The sequence below is a fragment of the Periplaneta americana genome, chromosome 3 (genome assembly GCF_040183065.1).
Source record: "Periplaneta americana isolate PAMFEO1 chromosome 3, P.americana_PAMFEO1_priV1, whole genome shotgun sequence".
Lineage (NCBI taxonomy): Eukaryota > Metazoa > Arthropoda > Insecta > Blattodea > Blattidae > Periplaneta > Periplaneta americana.
In genome coordinates this window covers 172,847,479-172,868,177 of record NC_091119.1, presented here as the reverse complement: position 1 = coordinate 172,868,177, position 20,699 = coordinate 172,847,479, and the positions used below count along the sequence as shown (strand labels likewise).

Below are 20,699 nucleotides of genomic sequence, written 5' to 3'. Positions count from 1 at the left end.
TACGTCACAACACTTTTAAACTACGTCAGAGAATTTCAAAGAGCTCTTAGGTCTCGCAGAGTGAATAAGAGCAAAGACTGTAACAATATAATTAGCGAGACTTCAATCGAACCTTTATGTTTAAGATGTAGGTGGGATCTGTTAACAACAACACGCGTTGGCCCCTGGCCAGTAAAAACGGCGCCCGCAGTTACAAACTGCCAGCACGACTTTGCGGGGGAGAGCAGAGGAGCGCAACCTGTCTGCTCGGCAATAGCACAGATAAATTGGAAGCAACGAGGGACCGTTTTTCGGAGTACTTTGAGAGTCTGTGTGTGGTGACGCACTAGCGGGAATTTTGCAGTAACGCAATTAAGTTATAAACCGTACTTCCCAAAACATTTACAATACACGAGATAAAAAGCTACCGGTAACGAGGTTTTAACGTCATTAAAATTTTCTAACAAAACCATAAAATTCGAATTAAAACAAATATCCAGGAAAACCATTCCCAAACTCTGACTTCGCAGTATTATTTGCCAACTAGGTTTTGTGACAACGTTCTGCAAAAACTTTTCTTTTCCATATCGCGTTGTTTCACATCTCTCTCTCTCTCGGTGCTAGGACGCGTTTGTCCAATAGAGTGAAATTCAAACAATAAGTTAAAAACTCTGCAAATAAACTCAAACTGTGTGTATAAATCAAAAGTTTTCAACTCCGTAAAAGGACATAAAGCGGGCTTTAATTTTTTAGAACGCAACTGCTATTCACTATATTTTAGCTGGCATAAAAAATAAGGTAATAACATTATAAATTAAAATCATATTTCCACAAATGTTATGGAGCCCAGGGCCCCGTTTTTCGCCTTTTCTTCTTTTTAGTAGGTTATTTTACGACGCTTTATCAACATCTTAGGTTATTTAGCGTCTGAATGAGATGGTGATAATGCCGGTGAAATGAGTAGGAGGTCCTGCACCGAAGGTTACCACGCATTTGCTCATATTAGGTTGAGGGAAAACCACGAAAAAACCTCAACCAGATTACTTACCCCGGCTGGGAATAGAACCCGGGCCAACTGGTTTCGCGACCAGACGCGCTAACCGTTAGTCTATAGGTGTGGACTTCGCCTTTTAAATTCAAATGATTAGCAATGTTCCTAACATGGGAACATTTCGAAATCACCAAGTCCAATCTCTCCCCTCCTAAAGTAATGTGAATAGTGATTTTTAAACAAAAGATAAAGTACAAATAAACAATTTTACGGAACATAGATTGTTATGCTACAAGCTTTTAAACGCATATCTATATTTCGGGCTACCATAAAAACTGTAATTATAGCTAAATCTATCTTTGTTCATTATTCTTTAGCTATAATTTCGACAGCTATAGAAGGGATAAATTCTTGGACCGCGCGTAATGGACACTGATAGACGTCAGAGGGGTGCAAAATAACGCTTACAACCGGTTTAGATTCGACTGGTTAGAGAACATCCGTCAAGGTCGGGCAACCGACCAAATATTCGATTTTCAACCGATTACCCCTTATGTTTTGCAGGACGCAGGACACCAGACGCACTTCATCATACATGAAACCAACATTTTCTAAGTACACAAACGGAGTAACAATTGAAGGTCATTTACTTTGTCGTATTAAAAAATGTGTTTGCTTGATATAGGTCCACAAATTGACTGAACACTTTAATACACCTATCTTCACAACTAATACATTAACTAACATAATACGTTTAACTGGCAACTCATTTCACGAAATACCTACCGCAATAGTAGCACGGAAACTAGTTTATTTCATAAAAGAATATGGTACCAATGCTTAATATACGCAATTGTTTCCCGGTGCTGTAAAGCGGACTATGTTCTTGAGTTAAGAAAATTATATGCAGTTAAACGGAACATTATGTACGAGTATTTAAGGGGCATTAATTTAGATATAAATAATGCACGAGACTAACAAACCTTGAGTCTTAAAAATGTACAAGTTCATCTATATATAAGGTTGCAGATTGAATCAATAGTAACGTGAAGTTCAGTATTTCCATAACAGATGGCATAGCCAGTCCATGCGCTCGCTCGAACCAAGAAATCCACTTTCGTTTCGAACAAAACGTTCCACGAACATTATTTTCATAAATATAATCTCGTACTGTACACAGTTTATATTTAATTTATCACTTTCTGTTGCTACAGTTGAAACTGTAGGCATACTAAGAAGTGTGTATTACAACACAGAGCGTTTAATAGACTTAGTCTATTTAATTCAGCCAAATTCTTACATAAGAGGGATTCAGAATGTAATTAATATTATGCCATCAAGAGCAGTAAGATGCATATTAATACCTGTAACAATTTTATGACGTTTCTATACTCTCAAAACGGACAGTAAGTGTCTTATTAAGTTATAAATTTAGGATATATACACGCAGAAATTCATGTAGGCCTACATTAGTAGTAGTGGTGTTTGTGGTGGTGGTGGTGGTGTGTGTTCCAGTAAAGCTGTTTATTTCAAATTCTGTGATGATGTTCCCGGGGATATTTATCTGACAATTTTTGCGGAGATAATAATAATAATTGAGGCGGTGGCCGGAAAAAGAGCCCATAAGCAAACGTCGTGTTTCGAGAAAACAATGATTGAAAAATTTATTTGTACGCCATTGCGATTTGGATGCACTTTTATCAAGATAACAATTTTCACATTGTAATGTAACGATAATATTTGTCTACAATTTTTTGTTAAATAATATATAGCGACTTTAATAGTGTTAATAAAAGAATATATTTTATTGAAACACTTTATAGGCCCTTTTTCCAGAGGACAAGTTTATTTTATCAAAATACTTTCAATATGATTATATTTTAGCAAAATTTGATATCAACATTGAACGGCGCACACTGCAGAGGTTTACAATTTCATAATGATTTTAGTAAAATTATATTTCTTGCATATATCTCACAGTTACATCATAAATTGTATCGAATACGTAAGAATCAAGAATATGTATTGGGTACAGAATACAGATTACAAGTTATTTAATATTAATCTAGAATGGATTCACACTCAGTGCACGTCCTTGATGGACTCACACTCACTTTGAGAATCATCTAAGTACAATGATGTTTTCTCCCAATCCAACTTTTCTCTCTTCAATATGCTTTATACTTCACATTCAGTTTTTCATCAGTCTTTTATTTGTAATAATCACAGAATAACCCAAGCAGAATCTTGATATTTAGGTTTGCGTTAATGGAAAATAGTGGATCTTGCTATGTGGAATCGATTGTAGGCAAGACTACAGTAAATCCCATTATATAGTTGTTTATTTTATATGGTCTGTTTTCATGAGAACTCCTTTTTCCCTTCAAATGTTTTACCTTTTAATATATTCCCTTGTATTAGCTCAGTCTTTTGGCAAACATTTTGAAGATTCCCAAAATCATTTGACGACACACCTCTTGCTGAACACCACTTCGACGCAGAGAATATGTCCATGTATTTTCACGACTTACTTTTGGATTTTAAGTTACATTTACGAATAGTAGATTTTTATAACAAGCCTGCCATTGTAGCATCCTGCAGTAACTTTGTTTTCCCACTGTAAAATATTTCGAAGCGATCTTTCCATTCGTCAGCAGTGAACTTGGAGAAACATTCCTTCTGGCAGCAGGAAGTAATGGGTGCAAAAACTTACCTTCAACAATAGCACTTTCGAAGTTACATACGTAATATCATGGTGTTTATTCATTTTTCTGTCTTCTCGTTTTAAGTTCATTTTCATGTCCTGTCTCTTTTTTTTTTCGTTTATGTTCATTTCATTTCATTTTGAAACAATTCAGATCGCACACAGATCACAATTGCTACACACAAAAGATTATACTGCTTGAAGTACATGCCTCAAGCTGACTGTGTTGATGCTTGCTGCATTCCATAACTACGCAAGAGTGCATGGGTTCATTCAATTAGCTACCTTGTCTTCCGTTTACAAGATATTGAAACGAAACTACGTAAGCAAGTAGATTTTAACACGGAGAATCGAATTAAACATTCTCCCGAAAAAGGGCCTATAGACCTATGGGCCTCTTTTCCGGCTATCGCCTCAATTATTAGGATATTATTATAGACTTGGAAGTAATTCACTTACTTGTATGCGATATTCTCGGAAAAAAAAACAGCATCACAGAGACAACTTTAGATTAGGTTGAACAATGAGGATAAGCAACATAAAAATACATGTATGTATATGCGTCAAATTTAATTTTACAAATACACAACTCTAAGCAACCGTAAGACTACATGATCTAGATCCTTAGAAATAAATTCCCCCGCATCAAGTGAGTGAAAGGTAAGACATTTACGTATTAAATTTAACGAGGCTTTCAAATACGAAGGCTACTGTTATTCAGTAGTATCGGATTCAACGTGGGCAAAAAAACAAAAATGCTGCCAAATTTTGCCTAGAGCCGGAGATCAACAACAAGGGACGCACAATTTAGTTTCCTCCCGGAGGAAGCAATGTTAAGCATATCCTCGCCTGTAAAAAATCAACGGACAGGTCATTCCGAAAACATGAACGGTAACAACTACACCACAGCGGAAGATGAAACCTACAACATACGACTGCTTACACGTAATTTTATAACAGAGAAAAGAGTTTAATTCAGAGCAATTCCCAGAAAGTTACAATATTAACGTGTCAATGTACGAACATAACCTTAAAAGTTTTATTGAAGAAGTTGCATTCGTGTTTGCTATCACGACACTTCAGAATTCGCCTTTAGCACTTGAAATATCGTTCTGTACTTTATTTCGGCATTACATTAGACTACAGTACATTTATCACTTCTGCAAATCAATATTTCAGGTATAACTCCCTGTAAAGTTGATTTGAATAATTTCGAGGGAAAAATTGTTCCGGAGCCGGGTATCGAACCCGGGACTTTTGGTTTGACGTACCAACGCTCTACCACTGAGCTACCCGGGAACTCTAACCGACACCGATCCAATTTTTCCCTCTATATCCACAGACCTCAAAGTGGGCTGACAACCGTCAAGCAACCAACTTCGAGTGCACACTAACTCCGTGTGACTTAAATTGTGGTTTTCTGTTAACGAACAGTGACGTGTATTATGCAAATCAATATTTCAGGTATAACTCCCTGTAAAGTTGGTTGAATAATTTCGAGGGAAAAATTGTTCCGGAGCCGGGTATCGAACCCGGGACCTTTGGTTTGACGTACCAACGCTCTACCACTGAGCTACCCGGGAACTCTAACAGACACCGATCCAATTTTTCCCTCTATATCCACAGACCTCAAAGTGGGCTGACAACCGTCAAGCAACCAACTTCGAGTGCACACTAACTCCGTGTGACTTAAATTGTGGTTTTCTGTTAACGAACAGTGACGTGTATTATGCAAATCAATATTTCAGGTATAACTCCCTGTAAAGTTGATTTGAATAATTTCGAGGGAAAAATTGTTCCGGAGCCGGGTATCGAACCCGGGACCTTTGGTTTGACGTACCAACGCTCTACCACTGAGCTACCCGGCAACTCTAACCGACACCGATCCAATTTTTCCCTCTATATCCACAGACCTCAAAGTGGGCTGACAACCGTCAAGCAACCAACTTCGAGTGCACACTAACTCCGTGTGACTTAAATTGTGGTTTTCTGTTAACGAACAGTGACATGTATTATGCAAATCAATATTTCAGGTATAACTCCCTGTAAAGTTGGTTGAATAATTTCGAGGGAAAAATTGTTCCGGAGCCGGGTATCGAACCCGGGACCTTTGGTTTGACGTACCAACGCTCTACCACTGAGCTACCCGGGAACTCTAACAGACACCGATCCAATTTTTCCCTCTATATCCACAGACCTCAAAGTGGGCTGACAACCGTCAAGCAACCAACTTCGAGTGCACACTAACTCCGTGTGACTTAAATTGTGGTTTTCTGTTAACGAACAGTGACGTGTATTATGCAAATCAATATTTCAGGTATAACTACCTGTAAAGTTATCACTTCTGTTTCTAATATCACTTTATTAGATAATCTTACAAAATCTCGGGTCGCGAATACATTTTCTCACTAAACGTTTTACGAATAATGCAACATTTTATTTTCTTTATGATGTTGACAATGGTATTTTACTTTTATAGTTCCCTTTTAATTATCACTCAAAAGGTTTATTTCCTTCTCAAATAAATTTGCATTTCTAAGAAACATAAAAGATATCGGTAATATCTTTTTACTTGACATTGCACACTTGATCTTAAACATATGAAAAGAAAATTCCTAGCCTTTTAATAAGGGACCAGTAATTAAATAAAGACTGGGGAACGGATTATTATACACTGAAAGGTAGAGATGTTTCAAATAGGCTACTTGATTGTTTATACATATATAAGTTGCCAAAGTAGATAAAATTTCAATCTGGTATAAACAACTGTGGCGATTCAAGGCCGATTAACTTCGGGACTTCGAGAGTGATCAATCTCGAGCCTCGGAACACTCACAATCAGTCAAGGACGCGACGTAATACAACAATGTCGTGCGGGTTTTCGGCTTTGCGGGCGCTGTTAGTCTCGCTTTCTCGATCGTTGTTCATCTGTAGTATTTATGCTAATAATTTGTTACGTAAACGGTTACTGCGTTGCGCTAATGCGAGTGACAAGTTTGTGTTACCGGCATGTACTGGCTTACTTACCGATATGACTTTACTGGGTGCGGTAGTTCGCCGACTGATCACTCAGTTTATGTAATCTACTTGTGGAAATTCTATCTAGCATAAATAATAAAGGAGACAGCTTTTCGTTGTCCTACCTGGTTTGAAATTGTGACTAAGTAGACAGCTTTTCGTTGTCCTACCTGGTTTGAAATTGTGACTAAGTATTTTTTTTTTTAGCAAAATGACGTTTCTGTGTAACCTGAATTGACTTTTTCTACCGTATTATCATCGAAATGGACATTTTATATTGCAAATAAAAAAGAATAGGAGACATGGGCACTTCCAACAAGCATTAAGGAATATTTTAGTTCCATCCGTTGATTGGCAGAGCAGAATGGTATCACTGGAATAGTGCTATCACATTCAAAATATTAAGTTACCTAGACCTTACCTTTTGTTTATCTTTCATGGACCCACGGCCGAGAACAGCCATCTTGGTCATAGTGTCTTCCTGAAGTCGCTTCATGGAATTGCCTTTTGGTCCCAACAATTTACCCACGAAGTTGAACTGTAATCAGAAAATAAAATTTCATTTAGTGCCTCAATAGTGACTGCAATTTTACAAGAATCTATTGGAATTAAATTACGATAAGAAACGTTCAATTGTTTGTAATATACTTCTGAGTAGAAAAAAAAAAAGTAAAAATTTAATTAAAATTAACCTGAAAATCGGTTCTATTAATCGCAAAGATTCAAACATAATTACCTTATCAATTAACAATATAGTACCTATTTCACGAGACAGTATTCATAAAAATGAAAATCACAAGAACATTAAAACAATTAAAAACGGTGTAGTAAATCGAAATCCATGTATTGTGGGTCCCTATCACCACGGCATGGCGAGTTCTCAGGTTGCGGACAGAGGAGACGGCCTCCAGATATGGAGGGTAGCTGTGAATATATTGAATAAGCAGTCGCGGACAGCCGATGAGGGGTGGTCTTCCAGCTTGGGGGTTGGGCGAAGGGCTAACCCATCACCGTAAAAAAAAAAAGCTTGTTACAAAACCTTCAAATAATAAAAATCCAGAAATGCATATAGAGTGTTATAGTCGCGACGCTGTTATTTCCGGCGTGACTCCGCCTCTTTGCTTACATCTTAGAAAGTGAAGGCTCTATAAAGTCTAGGTAGGTAGTATCGTCCGCCATTTTTGTTCTCTCGTTGCCGAGCTACCATACGAGGAATCTATTTGCCACACCGTTAAACATTATCATGTCGTAGCTCCTATGATAATAAATCAAACGCACTGTAATTCAGCAAATAATTGAGCGGCAAATAACGTCTTCGTGTGCTTTCTGCGAACGCCAACGAAAGAGCCAAAATGGCGGGCGATTATATTAAGTATTTATCGAGCCTTAAGAAATGAATAACGTCTTCATAAGCGAATCACAAGACGCACACGTTTAAATGTAGCTGACCTGCAATGCGATTGGTTGCCGGAAATTAGAGCGACGGGACTATAGTTGGGAGGCCGGAGGGAAAAAGACTTTTTGGGAGGCCGAGACGTAGATGGGATATGATAGAGAATGGATTAATCTTGCTCAGGATAGGGACCAGTGGCAGGCTTATGTGAGGGCGGCAATGAACCTCCGGGTTCCTTAAAAGCCAGTAAGTAAGTAGTAAATCGAAATAAGAACATGAACACACGTGGAAAACTGCGTTCATAAAAATCGAACGTCTGCACGAACAGATAGATTAGGAGCATATGTAGAAGATAAAGGACAGTAAGAAGACAATGAGGAACCTATCTAATTTAACTATTCATAACTACGTAACATCATAGCATTGGATATCCCTGATAGCACATGCCATCGTTTTCAGCGAACATTCCATTTCCTACGTCCTTATTCTCTTGTTTGTCTTGCGCTATAAACCGTGCTCGGCCATTGTATGTAACAGCCATGATCATAGTATTATCACGTGCAACTCCGGTCGTATCAAGTTTTACAGCACAGTCGTTGTTGGTGATTGAAATACGAGCACGAACCCATGTACAAAACAGCCTTCATTTAAAACAAGCGCACACAATCGCAGAAAACAAAAAAAAAAAAAGGAGTACTGTTGAAACAATTATGAATTTCAATTCCAAGGAAAGAGATATAAAGAATAGGAAGATAATGGAGAGAAAGCAGAAATCAATTAAACAGTAGGAGCGATGGGAAAGGAAAAGACAAAAAACGGACAGGAGACAAGAAGAAGAGGCAACGAAGAGGAAGTAGAAAACAACGAAGAAAAAGTAAAAACAACTAAGAGTAAGAAAAGGTAGAAAATAATGAATTTCAAGTAGAAGACAACAAAGAGGAGGTAGCTGATAAGTAGAGGGCGGATGTTGATAAAAAGTCATCTTCTTAATTTTCACATTAGGACGATGCCTATTAATATAGAAATTCTTTCTATGTTAATATCAACGTAAACAAGTAATTTGTTATATTGCATTTTTTGACGTTTTTGAAGTAATAGGTCATTTTAATATGAAGAGTTCGCGGGAAAAACTATGAATGTCACAGTTTTCTTGAGGTTAATGTCATCTAATTCAATGGATCACTGCGAAATTTAATGCTGTTCTTATGAAAAATGGTAAAAAGGAGAATTATCACCACGATTACAGTAATCCTTTTATTTTCTATAGAAACAGTACTACGTCTTGCAGTTACAGACTCAATTAGATCATTATCTAATCCTCAACAGAAATGTGACATTTATCGTTTTTCCCGCGAACTCTTCATATTTTTTCGTCATTTTCCGGTCATTTTTAATACTTTGAAGAACTTTTAAATCATTTTGGAATACATTTTACTTTCATCTTTACCGATAAGTCTGTTAAATCATTTTCTAAACAAATAGGTCAATAGTAGGCCTAATTACCTACTAAATAAGAGAATAACTGTGAAGTTTGAGTTTTATACTTTGGAACAGACTCTAAAGTCGATCCCTCATTCCACTGAAGGCTTCATTTCACACAACGGAAGTAATATAAAATGCTTGACAGCAGCTTAGTTTAAGTGAGGACTTTGACAGTACTGTTCTTTTGTGTTTAGAATTTATGTTTGGAAGCGGGAAAATTTTCACCATGTCCTGGACGGACGTTGTGTCCTCAACATCGTTTGGAAGGGATGTCAACTGAAGAAGACAGTATTTTTAACACAAAGATTGCAAGAATGCACGTTGCACCCACAATTTGTTTTGTCAGTCACACTCCCTCATCTGGAAGATTTGGTAACAAAATTGAAGCGCGGGAGGAGACGGAGAATGAAGGCACTGACATGGACCACCCCTAATTGAAACACATTGTAAATCCTCATTAAAATCTATAGTTTTCCTTTACAACCTTCATTTTGTTGCATGTTCTTTTCCTTTATCTTAGCCAAATTCCAGGAAGTTACCTCCTATCTCTGAGATTTGGAGGGCAGTCATTGAAACAAGGTGACTAATTTTTAAGAAGTTGTGGTGTGAGTACGGTGAATAATATTTAAATGTAATTTTCTTTTAATTTTATGTCATTTTCCATTAGTTTAAGGGCATTTTTAATGATCATTTTAAGTAGATTTTTAGGTCATCAACATCCGCCTCCTACTGATAAGGAAGAGGTAGGCGAAAACGAAGAGGACGTAAAAGACAACGAAGAAGAGGCAGACGAGATTACGAAGAGAAATTCAAGATAACGACAAATAGGAAGAACACAACGAAAAAGGTAGAAGACGACGAAGAGCAAGTAGAAAAAATTAACAATTCGAGAGAGACATGAAAGCAGAAGACAATGAAGAATAGGAGGCAGGTAAGAAAGTATGAGGCAATGAAGAGGAAGAACATAAGTAGAAAAGACAAGAAGGAAGAAACGTCAAAAAAGGGGACAATAAAATGAATGAAATTAATGTCTTGCTATAGAAATAAAAGATAAATTGTGACTAGGACAGCGAACTACTACATTTCACAAAGCAAGAGATTTATTATGTTGGTTGACAATTGACTACAGTACAAGGAAGAAGCTTCACTACAGTTATAAGATCTTAACAACGGCCGTACTTGGTTTCAGATTCATTAGTCATCTCCATAAGCTGCGAGAGTGGGTTTAGTGGAAACAGGGCTTGCATGTTATACCCACATTCGAGAGATCTGATTATTGAGCAACGTCTCAAGACAGACCAGATTCGGTATAACTAATTCCCAGTCAAGGGTGTACATCTCGGAACTACTATTATGTCATAATTCTAGGTTATCAAAAGTAAACAAATGCAGTACAATGAAATAATTATTTTTAAATTATGCTGGTGGTTTGGTTTCAACATCAATTCTTGATGCCCTTACCACATGCTGGAATAAAAATGATCCAAATTTCGTACACAGTAGTTGTTTAACCCTCAAACGGAGTTGTGACTGTTTTATGACATAAGTGGAGTTGTGGGGTCAAAAACGATACCACTACAAAATGAGGTAAAATATGAATTTTGTTTATATTTTAAGATGGTCTAATATGAATGTAATTATTATTAAGTTTGTTTACATAAATTAAGGACATATATCTAATATGAGTAATTGTGCAAGACATTGAAAAACCAACAGATCGTAACATAATGTAAATTCAAAAACTGTATGACGTTTTTTGAGCTACTTTAAAATTATTGTAAAAGATAAAGTTCCATTTTATCAAAATTTTCTATATAACCATCACGTTAAAATGTAGTAAACACATTAAAATTGTCAGTCTGTTTGCATACGTTGCTGTCAAGCTGGATTTCCTTTATTCTCCACATTCTCTACATGTAACTGATCGGCAGGCCTGGCAAACTGGACGGTCACAACTAACACAATACTGGTTTGTCTTCTCTTTTGAACGAGGACACAGTGCGCAACGTTTTCTTTTCGATTTGTCGTGTGTTTCTCCCTTCCTTGGCAGAAATTCCTCCAAAATCCTGGAAACAATCATTCTGAGTTCCTTTGGGAGTCGGTCATTTACAAGCCTTTCATGTAGGTATGGCTCTGTAAGTTGTGTTCCTAACGTTTTCAGGAATTCAAAGTGGGAAATGGGTTTATAGTTCATGAATGATGTCTGTATTATATAAGATTTGAAACCAGCATCTCATCTACACAGGTCTAAGAACATATTATAGCACGCCTAAGAGTTTTCAACTATTTTGTGAAAAATATACGACACTGCTGCACATGGGTCATTTTCCTTCCTTGTTGCTCGTGTTGCAAAATCATCAAAACGCAAGCAACATATCAAAATGTATGCTCGCCTGACAGAAAGAATGGCACGGAAAATATCTCTTCCAGTACCATCAGTTGCAAACATGGATTCGAGACTTTCATGGTTTGATTTGAAAACTGCTGTGTAATATTGGAACCCGAAAAGTGCCCTCAGCTCTACCGCATTAGTGTCTCTCAATTCTGTACGAGTTTTATCAGAAAAATTTGCTCTGTAGGAACTAATTTTCTCATTCGTGTGTATAACGATTTCTGTAATCATGTCTTCTGTAAATAAACATTCCCATATCTGTAAAGGATTGCACGAATTCCCTAAACATTTAGCTTTTCCTTTCAATGTAGGAACTTTCATTACAATATTGTGTGCTGGTGGTCTTCTGTTTCTATTAGGTTCGGTAGCCGACCATTTGCATGCATTGTTACCATGAAACACCATTTGGTTGGTTTACATCTTCATCCACTCCATCCGAGTCGTAATCTTATACTGAATCCGTGTCATGTTCAGAATTATAGACCAGTTCATTTTCGACTTCACATCACTCGCATCACTGCCTTCACTTTCATCTACAATACTGTTTACAAAGCGTGGGAAACCAGAATCGAACACTGATACACTTTTACGCGTATTAGTAGCCATATTCCACTATGGAAACTCGTTGATTGTACATTGACAAGGTGCAGATACACAACTGAAGTTGTGGGGTCGAAAAGGATACCGCTCAATATTTTAGCTATTACTGGACATAAATAACAGTACCTGCTGGTCAACGACACGGCCAATGGATTAAGCTTGACAAAAGGAAAAGGTACACAAAAGATTTAGAGAAAGAAACCAATGGTTAAGGAATGTCAGGGATATACAATTTGCCTGGTATCGAAAAAGACCCCACAACTCCGTTTGAGGGTTAAGAATACCTAACTCGTCACTTTTGAAAGTTCTATTTCTTTTCAATTGAGTCCTGACTTGTAATAAATGTGCGAACTCAACATTATAGCGCATTCATAGATGGCAAGCAGCATGTGGAATAACTCTTCTCGTATTCTCAGCCAGATGAGTTGGAGATTTGCTTCCAAGTTTTCGACGGTTAACTCTGCCATCTTCTTCAGGGAATGAAGTGAGAGTTATTCAACATCAAACGCCGGGAAAGCCTCAAGTCATACAAGCAGCATGTGATTATGAAGCAGTTTAAAACTGCATATTTTACCATATGAATGAAACTTAAAAAAAAAACACCTCGACGACAAATACCAAAATCGAAGTGTTCCTTAACATAGGACTAGTAACAAGTGGTGTATTTCTTAAAAAAAAAAAAAAAGTGTTCCGTCTCTGGGATTTGAAAGCGTAAGCCATTAGGCCATTCTGATTGAACAGAAACAGATGTTTGCATACACAGTAGTCATACAGAAACCGAAATTGGAGCAACTTCCTGACCGCAAAGATAAGCAGTTGTTAGGTCTGAAGTGCACACTTCACTATCTTGTTGTTTAGTCAACTGTCCGAAGACAGACCTGAACCTCACAAGTTATACCAACAAGGCAACACTTACGAGGCAACCAAGCCAAGAGATAATGGGATAGGGAGGTCAATTTCTTTCCCCCTCCATTTCATACACCGCCGACTAGAGTCTACGGCAATTTGGAAGGCTGGTAGTCTGCTAGCGTTTGCGTCGAGAGAGACAGAAAGAGAGAGCAAGGCAGCGTACAACAATGTCACATCGTACTGCAATACAAATAGCGCAGGAGAGAATTTAAATTATCAAAAGACAATAATGACCTTAGCCGTTGATTACTGTAAGCATAACACCAAACAAACTCTCTCTCCTTCACTAACAATATTCTTTGCACGGTTCTCAATCCCACACCACATGCTTCTGCTGTCGTTTCTTGCGCGTTGGCAACGTTGCAGCCAGTATCAAGATGGCCGGCAGCGTTCTGCTCGTCAACGTTTTTAAAATAATTACACACTTTAAACACTATTTTCCGCGCCTGCCTGTGCAATACTTGTCTTTTTACAGTCTCTCCTTCCATTTATTTATCTTACACACACATAGTAAATGTTAGTTTTACTTATTCAATGTATTGAAATACATGTGAACAAACGAACTCTGGAAGTACTAGTTACAGACTGATTCCGATTGGTTCTACTGTACAAGTTTGTGACGTCACATGCTAGAAATGTTACGGCGCATATAGCAACTGACCGCCTTCCGAAATGCCGTCTAGTCTAGCTACATCTTACACTAGTCAGACTTCAGAACTTCACTATGAAATTGTATAAATATGAACAAAATACGACTTTTTATAAATGCATAATCTGACGATAATACTGAAATCAGGAAAGTGCCCTGGCGCCGCCCGCACTCCCTCCCCAAAAAGTACCTAGGCACCGCCAGGCCTGAAATACACCCATGCTAGCAACCGATTCAGAAATGTTGGGAACTATATCACAATCGTTGCCAACACCAATATTTCTATATTTACTCGCTTTTCCTTAGCTCTACGGTAATCTAAAAAATGATCGTTTCTGCAGCAAATATTCAAGAATGTGCAGCATAAAGGCTTTATTCTAATGTGAAGACGTATTGGGGTCTAGCAAAGAACTACAGTAAAAATGGTGTGAATTGTTTGCAGGCAGTATGATCCTCTACGTCGGTCTAATGTGGACAATGAGAGGGGCTTTTCTGCGAACACAAAAAAATACTCACCGACTGTCGCACAAATCTTCGTGTGGACAATGCAGAAACTATCAGCGTATTCCGAATCTCACCAGACCGGTGGACAACAATGACGTCACGCTTCAGCGAAATAGGAACAAAACTGCTGGAAGGATCGATGGCTGTCATGACGACTGTATAAGTTGTTGTCTGTGCTACGCTAGCAAAATTTTTTGAAATTTCCGTACTGCCATCTCGTTCAAAGAAAAGAGAGCATAAACAATTTATTTCTTGAACCGGCAGTAATAACTGGTCCGTTGACATGTTCGCTCATAAGCCATTAACATATTGTTTTTACGTTGTGCTCATTACAAATACAGCAGAACACACCGCCATGACATAACAGTGCACGATGCCATTCGTCTGCTAATTCCCGCCCTATACAAGAACCAATCAGATTCGCTGATGGCGGCTGATTGAGACTGCCACCACCTCTGCAAGCTGATGGCACCGGTGCGATACCGGTGGAGCATCAGTGACTCCATCGGTGAAATTAGGAACACCGTGATGCTATCAGATTGCTCAGCGCTGAGATTCGGAATACGCTTTATGCTTCTCTACGGAAGAGGGGCCTGAAGGTTTGCACGCAGCCTGAGACTTAATTTGCTTACTACTCTTGATCTATGAATGATATTTATAGCCAAACGGTCGCGCTCTTTTACGAATACAGCACGCTTAGTTTATGTTTTGGTAACGCTGGGATGTGATGTGTGTAAGCAAAAATAAAAAAGTAAGAACATTTTATAACATAACATAACACATTTAAATGATAATTTATTTCACGTAATAGTCTACAGTGCATCAGTTATTCATAGATTTCAAAAAGGCATATGACTCGGTTAAGAGGGAAGTATTATATGATATTCTTATTGAATTTGGTATTCCCAAGAAACTAGTTCGATTAATTAAAATGTGTCTCAGTGAAACATACAGCAGAGTCCGTATAGGTCAGTTTCTATCTGATGCTTTTCCAATTCACTGCGGGCTAAAGCAGGGAGATGCACTATCACCTTTACTTTTTAACTTCGCTCTAGAATATGCCATTAGGAAAGTTCAGGATAACAGGCAGGGTTTGGAATTGAACGGGTTACATCAGCTTCTTGTCTATGCGGATGACGTGAATATGTTAGGAGAAAATAGACAAACGATTAGGGAAAACACGGAAATTTTACTTGAAGCAAGTAAAGCGATCGGTTTGGAAGTAAATCCCGAAAAGACAAAGTATATGATTATGTCTCGTGACCAGAATATTGTACGAAATGGAAATATAAAAATTGGAGATTTATCCTTAAAAGAGGTGGAAAAATTCAAATATCTTGGAGCAACAGTAACAAATATAAATGACACTCGGGAGGAAATTAAACGCAGAATGAATATGGGAAATGCGTGTTATTATTCGGTTGAGAAGCTCTTATCATCCAGTCAGCTTGAATACAAGTAAAATTTAATAGACAATAATTTATTACCAATATTAATTCTAGAAATTATATACCCAAATCAACCACCCAAAAAACTTACTAACAATACTAAAGTTTTTTAAATAAAAAGGTAAACAAATTAATAGAGGAGTAGGAAAAATAATTCAACTAAGAAAACTACCACCTGTAACAGCTATAATTAATAAACCCAACATCCCCTTAATTATATTAAATTTATATTCACCTATATTATATATACTAAGTATATTAAAATCACCACATAAAGTATAATAAAATAAACGAAAAGAATAACAAACAGTTAAACCTGTAGGAAAATAAAATAAAATAGTTACCCCAGTCCACATTCAACCCGAATGATATTTCCTATTTGCATATGCAATTTTACGATCAATCCCAAACAAATTGGGAGGTGTTATTGCTCTAGTAATATCAATCGCAATCTTGTTTATTATACCCATATATAATTCAAATTTCCGTAGCATCTTTACCTTTATTGGTTGGTATATTTTATATTTATAATTTCTTAGGTTTATTATATATTCCTTTATTGATCAACAATCTTTATATTAATAATTTATTTTATTTATGTATAATTATAGCATTTTTGGTTAGGATACCTATATTTTTGGTTCATTTGTGGTTACCTAAGGCCCATGTAGAGGCCCCTGTTTCGGGGTCAATAATTTTAGCAGGTGTATTGTTAAAATTAGGAGGGTATGGATTACTACGTGTATTTGTAATTTTAGTTGAATTTTCTGTACTTAATTATATTTGAATTTCTATTAGATTGGTTGGTGGTGTAATTGTTAGATTAATTTGTATGCGCCAAACGGATTTAAAGTCATTAATTGCTTATTCTTCTGTAGCTCATATAGGAATTGTGAAAGTTAGAATTTATAAAACAGTTATATTACCGGTTGTTCTGTATGGTTGTGAAACTTGGACTCTCACTCTGAGAGAGGAACATAGGTTCAGGGCGTTTGAGAATAAGGTGCTTAGGAAAATATTTGGGGCTAAGAGGGATGAAGTTACAGGAGAATGGAGAAAGTTACACAACACAGAACTGCACGCATGCAACATGACACCTGACATAATTAGGAACATTGAATCCAGACGTTTGAGATGGGCAGGGCATGTAGCACGTATGGGCGAATCCATAAATGCATATAGAGTGTTAGTTGGGAGACCGGAGGGAAAAAGACCTTTAGGGAGGCCGAGACGTAGATGGGAGGATAATATTAAAATGGATTTGAGGGAGGTGGGGTATGATGATAGAGAATGGATTAATCTTGCACAAGATAGGGACCGATGGCGGGCTTATGTGAGGGCGGCAATGAACCTTCGGGTTCCTTAAAAGCCATTTGTAAGTAAGTAATAGTCTACCAGGCAAATTGACAACTTATTTCACGAAATAACTGCCGAAATAGTGAGAAGTTTAACACCGAATCTCCCATTTAATTTCACCAAAAAATACGGTCCCTACTGATCCCCAATCACAACAGCTGGTTGAACTCAAGGACGCAGTGGTGGCACGGCCTTATAACGAAGTGCAGAGAGGTCATGCTATGACCTTCGCGTCATAACCAGAAACTTTTCGCAATAAAAACAGAAACAAAATGCTAAATATTTAACTCCCCAAACATACAGGCTACTAGCCTATAGCTGTGAAATTCTGCAACGCAAGACCATATATTTTAATATAACCTATATCTGCAATTATGCAAGCGACCACAATAATTCGTAGGTGTACTGAAATGGAAATAATATGACAGTGCTAGAGTAAAAACAAAAAAGTAAAATCCGTTTTGTAATTTATTTTGAGTACACAAACGAAATAGTTGTTCCTGAATGAAATTAATTCTGATATGGAATTCTCGCATACTCTTTATATTATTGGAATTAATGTGGAATGTCGTCATCAACGGACGCAGCGGAGCGCATTAAAGGCATTTCGCATCACTACTACAGTTCTCCTCAACGAATAACGCGTTCAATGTAATATTTCACTCTTTCTGAAATGTAAATCGCGAGATTTATTAGCCACTCAACACATCAATTTAATCACGACATCATATCGCAATTAAACTAGTGTATTCTATACATCATCAAATAACAAAGCTAGAAATGCATTAAATTTGCGTAACTTTTCCTATTTCAAAAGCATTATCTATAGTGCAAAGCAACGCGATAAACTTGTATGCACGTCAGCTGGGTCAACGCATATTGTAAGCTTTCAAACAATATCACACATAATTATATTTATAATAAAGTTATATGATTTATTATGCAAAGCTTATCTATGATATATTAAAAATGCGAATGGAAAAAACAGCAAGGAGAAATTCATAATAAACTTGAACATTATTACTATTTAATACGAGAAAAATTCGTACCGGCACCGGGAATCGAACCCAGGACCTCTCAGCTCTGCGCGCTGAGCGCTCTTTCCAACTGGGCTATGCCGGGACACGATCCACGGCGCCGGCCGAACCCCTCTTGTAATGCTTTTACGGCCTTACTACCTGCATTTGAGACGATACAAGTCATATATGCAGGAGCGCATATTTAAATGACTTTGTGGCCATATTCAACATCAGTTTGCGACAACTGCTAACAGTTAATACATCACATATTCATTTTGTATGAGGTCTCGCCCACCTCATTGAATATTACACGGCTACTATGAAGTAGCCAATATGTATTATTACTATTTAATAAGAGAAAAATTCGTACCGGCACCGGGAATCGAACCCAGGACCTCTCAGCTCTGCGCGCTGAGCGCTCTTTCCAACTGAGCTATACCGGGACACGATCCACGGTGCCGGCCGAACCCCTCTCGACTTGTAAAATCATTAAAAGAGAACATATTTCATTAGAGTATTATGGCGAATTTACATTCGTCGAGCAGCTGGGATTATCTCAGGTATAGGTGAGGAGGCGAGATCTGGTATGTGTGCTGTGCAAGAAGGGGAAGAAATGAGCTATCAGAGAGTTTCTTTTAGAATTGTTAATATTCTACGAATCTACTGATATGGAAGTTTATCTCAGACTAAAACTTATCTTCCCTTCCATTCCCATTGGTGATATAACCACGGCACATGGCTAAGCTAACCTGGGAAGGTCATATTAACGACCTGTATATCAGATTGTCAAGAGTAATTATTTTTTAAGGAGATTTAGATATCTTGTACCTAAGGAATTTCTTAAAACCTCACATTTCGCTTTTTTAATAGTATAATTACTTATGGCATTCACTTGGGGGAAATTGTCATAAAATTGATCAAGTTCTTCTTGTGTGTGTGTGTCTATATATATATAAAAGGCAATACGAATTTTGACTGATTCTGACTTTGATGCTCACTGCAGACCTTTATTAATTTCTGAAATAATTTTAACTGTAGTTAATGTGTATATTTTCCATTGTTTGATTAAAATTAAATCAAATTTAAACATTTATTATCCACATAGTGAGATTCATCATTATTCTATACGACATAATTACCACCTTGTGACCACTAGGGCTAGATTAGCCAAGTCTAAACAATGGTTTACATCAATTGCACTGTCTATGTTTAATAAACTTACTAATAGGCACATATTGTTAATTTTAATAGATTTAAATGTGTTATTCGTGAAGGGGTAATTAAAAGTATTTTTATAATATAAATTAATTTATGGAAACTAGTGTTGATATAATATTTTAGTTAGTTCGTTTTTTCTTTTGACTTTGTCTATGTATCTGTCATACCACGATTGTTTTATCAATTAATCAATAAATCATGATTAGGTCACAGGACAGGTCTTCTCTCTTCTACTGTAGTATAAGACGTAGCCATACAATAAGTGGCCGCGCATGGGTATTTTCTTTCACCTAATTCCCACTCTTGTCGCAATCCTAAACAAAAGTACACGCCAGTACAAAATCTTATCGTTATCAGGGGTGGTATTCATAGACATTTCACAACACGCGCTACGAGCGTACTAAGCTAGCCACGGCTATCCACTGGTTACTAGTACAGAATTCAAATCATATCCTATCACTAACACTGGTTTATGAATACGAAAAACGCTGATAATCCACCCAAAACCCGCGCTGAAAATGTCTATGAATACGGCCCTATATGTCTATTACTGATGTAAATCCCGGTTTTGCTTGCATGCCCTTTTACATGGAAGGTACAATGCGACACAAACGTCATTTGTCTTATGGGGAAAACAATATTATTTTCAAATTACAAATGTAGGAGCACGACAAAGGCAACAAGGCACATAATTCTTATTGTATTAATGCCCCACGACTACATTATCTTCTTCATTTCATATCAACTTTTACAACATTTTTGTTTTCATGTTTTCTCTGATTTCAAATTATCTGAACGAACGTAACAATATTCATGTTGAAGTAACAGTAAACACCGGAGAAGGTGAATTCATGTTGACTGTAACCTTTCGACATACATTATAAAAACGTCAATAAAACATAAAACTGCTTTATAATAGGTTGTAAATAGAACGTTAGAGCATTATATGACTGGTGCTTTGTCATGTTTGTAGAAATAAAAGAATTAAAAGGCATAATAAAATAGTTTATTTTTACTCCTGTACATTTTATAAAATA

The 20,699-nt window shown here is 37.1% G+C and overlaps 1 protein-coding gene and 4 non-coding genes across 7 annotated transcripts in view; all 5 read right to left on the bottom strand.

Moving 5' to 3' along the window:
- Window positions 1-20,699, bottom strand: part of LOC138696838 (KH domain-containing, RNA-binding, signal transduction-associated protein 2-like) — a 638,287-nt gene that overhangs the window by 105,711 nt on the left and 511,877 nt on the right. For all 3 annotated transcript variants that reach the window (XR_011331474.1, XM_069822283.1, XM_069822284.1), the window contains exon 3: window positions 7,114-7,230. Coding sequence is in view for 2 of the 3 variants with exons in the window: in XM_069822283.1 (XP_069678384.1) it covers window positions 7,114-7,230 (117 nt within the window). In the remaining variant the exon portion in view is untranslated. The remainder of the gene's footprint in view (window positions 1-7,113; window positions 7,231-20,699) is intronic.
- TRNAD-GUC (transfer RNA aspartic acid (anticodon GUC)) lies at window positions 4,902-4,973 on the bottom strand. The gene has a single exon. It is a non-coding gene; the product is annotated as a tRNA-Asp (tRNA).
- TRNAD-GUC (transfer RNA aspartic acid (anticodon GUC)) lies at window positions 5,186-5,257 on the bottom strand. The gene has a single exon. It is a non-coding gene; the product is annotated as a tRNA-Asp (tRNA).
- On the bottom strand, window positions 5,471-5,542 carry TRNAD-GUC (transfer RNA aspartic acid (anticodon GUC)). Its single transcript has one exon. It is a non-coding gene; the product is annotated as a tRNA-Asp (tRNA).
- On the bottom strand, window positions 5,755-5,826 carry TRNAD-GUC (transfer RNA aspartic acid (anticodon GUC)). The gene has a single exon. It is a non-coding gene; the product is annotated as a tRNA-Asp (tRNA).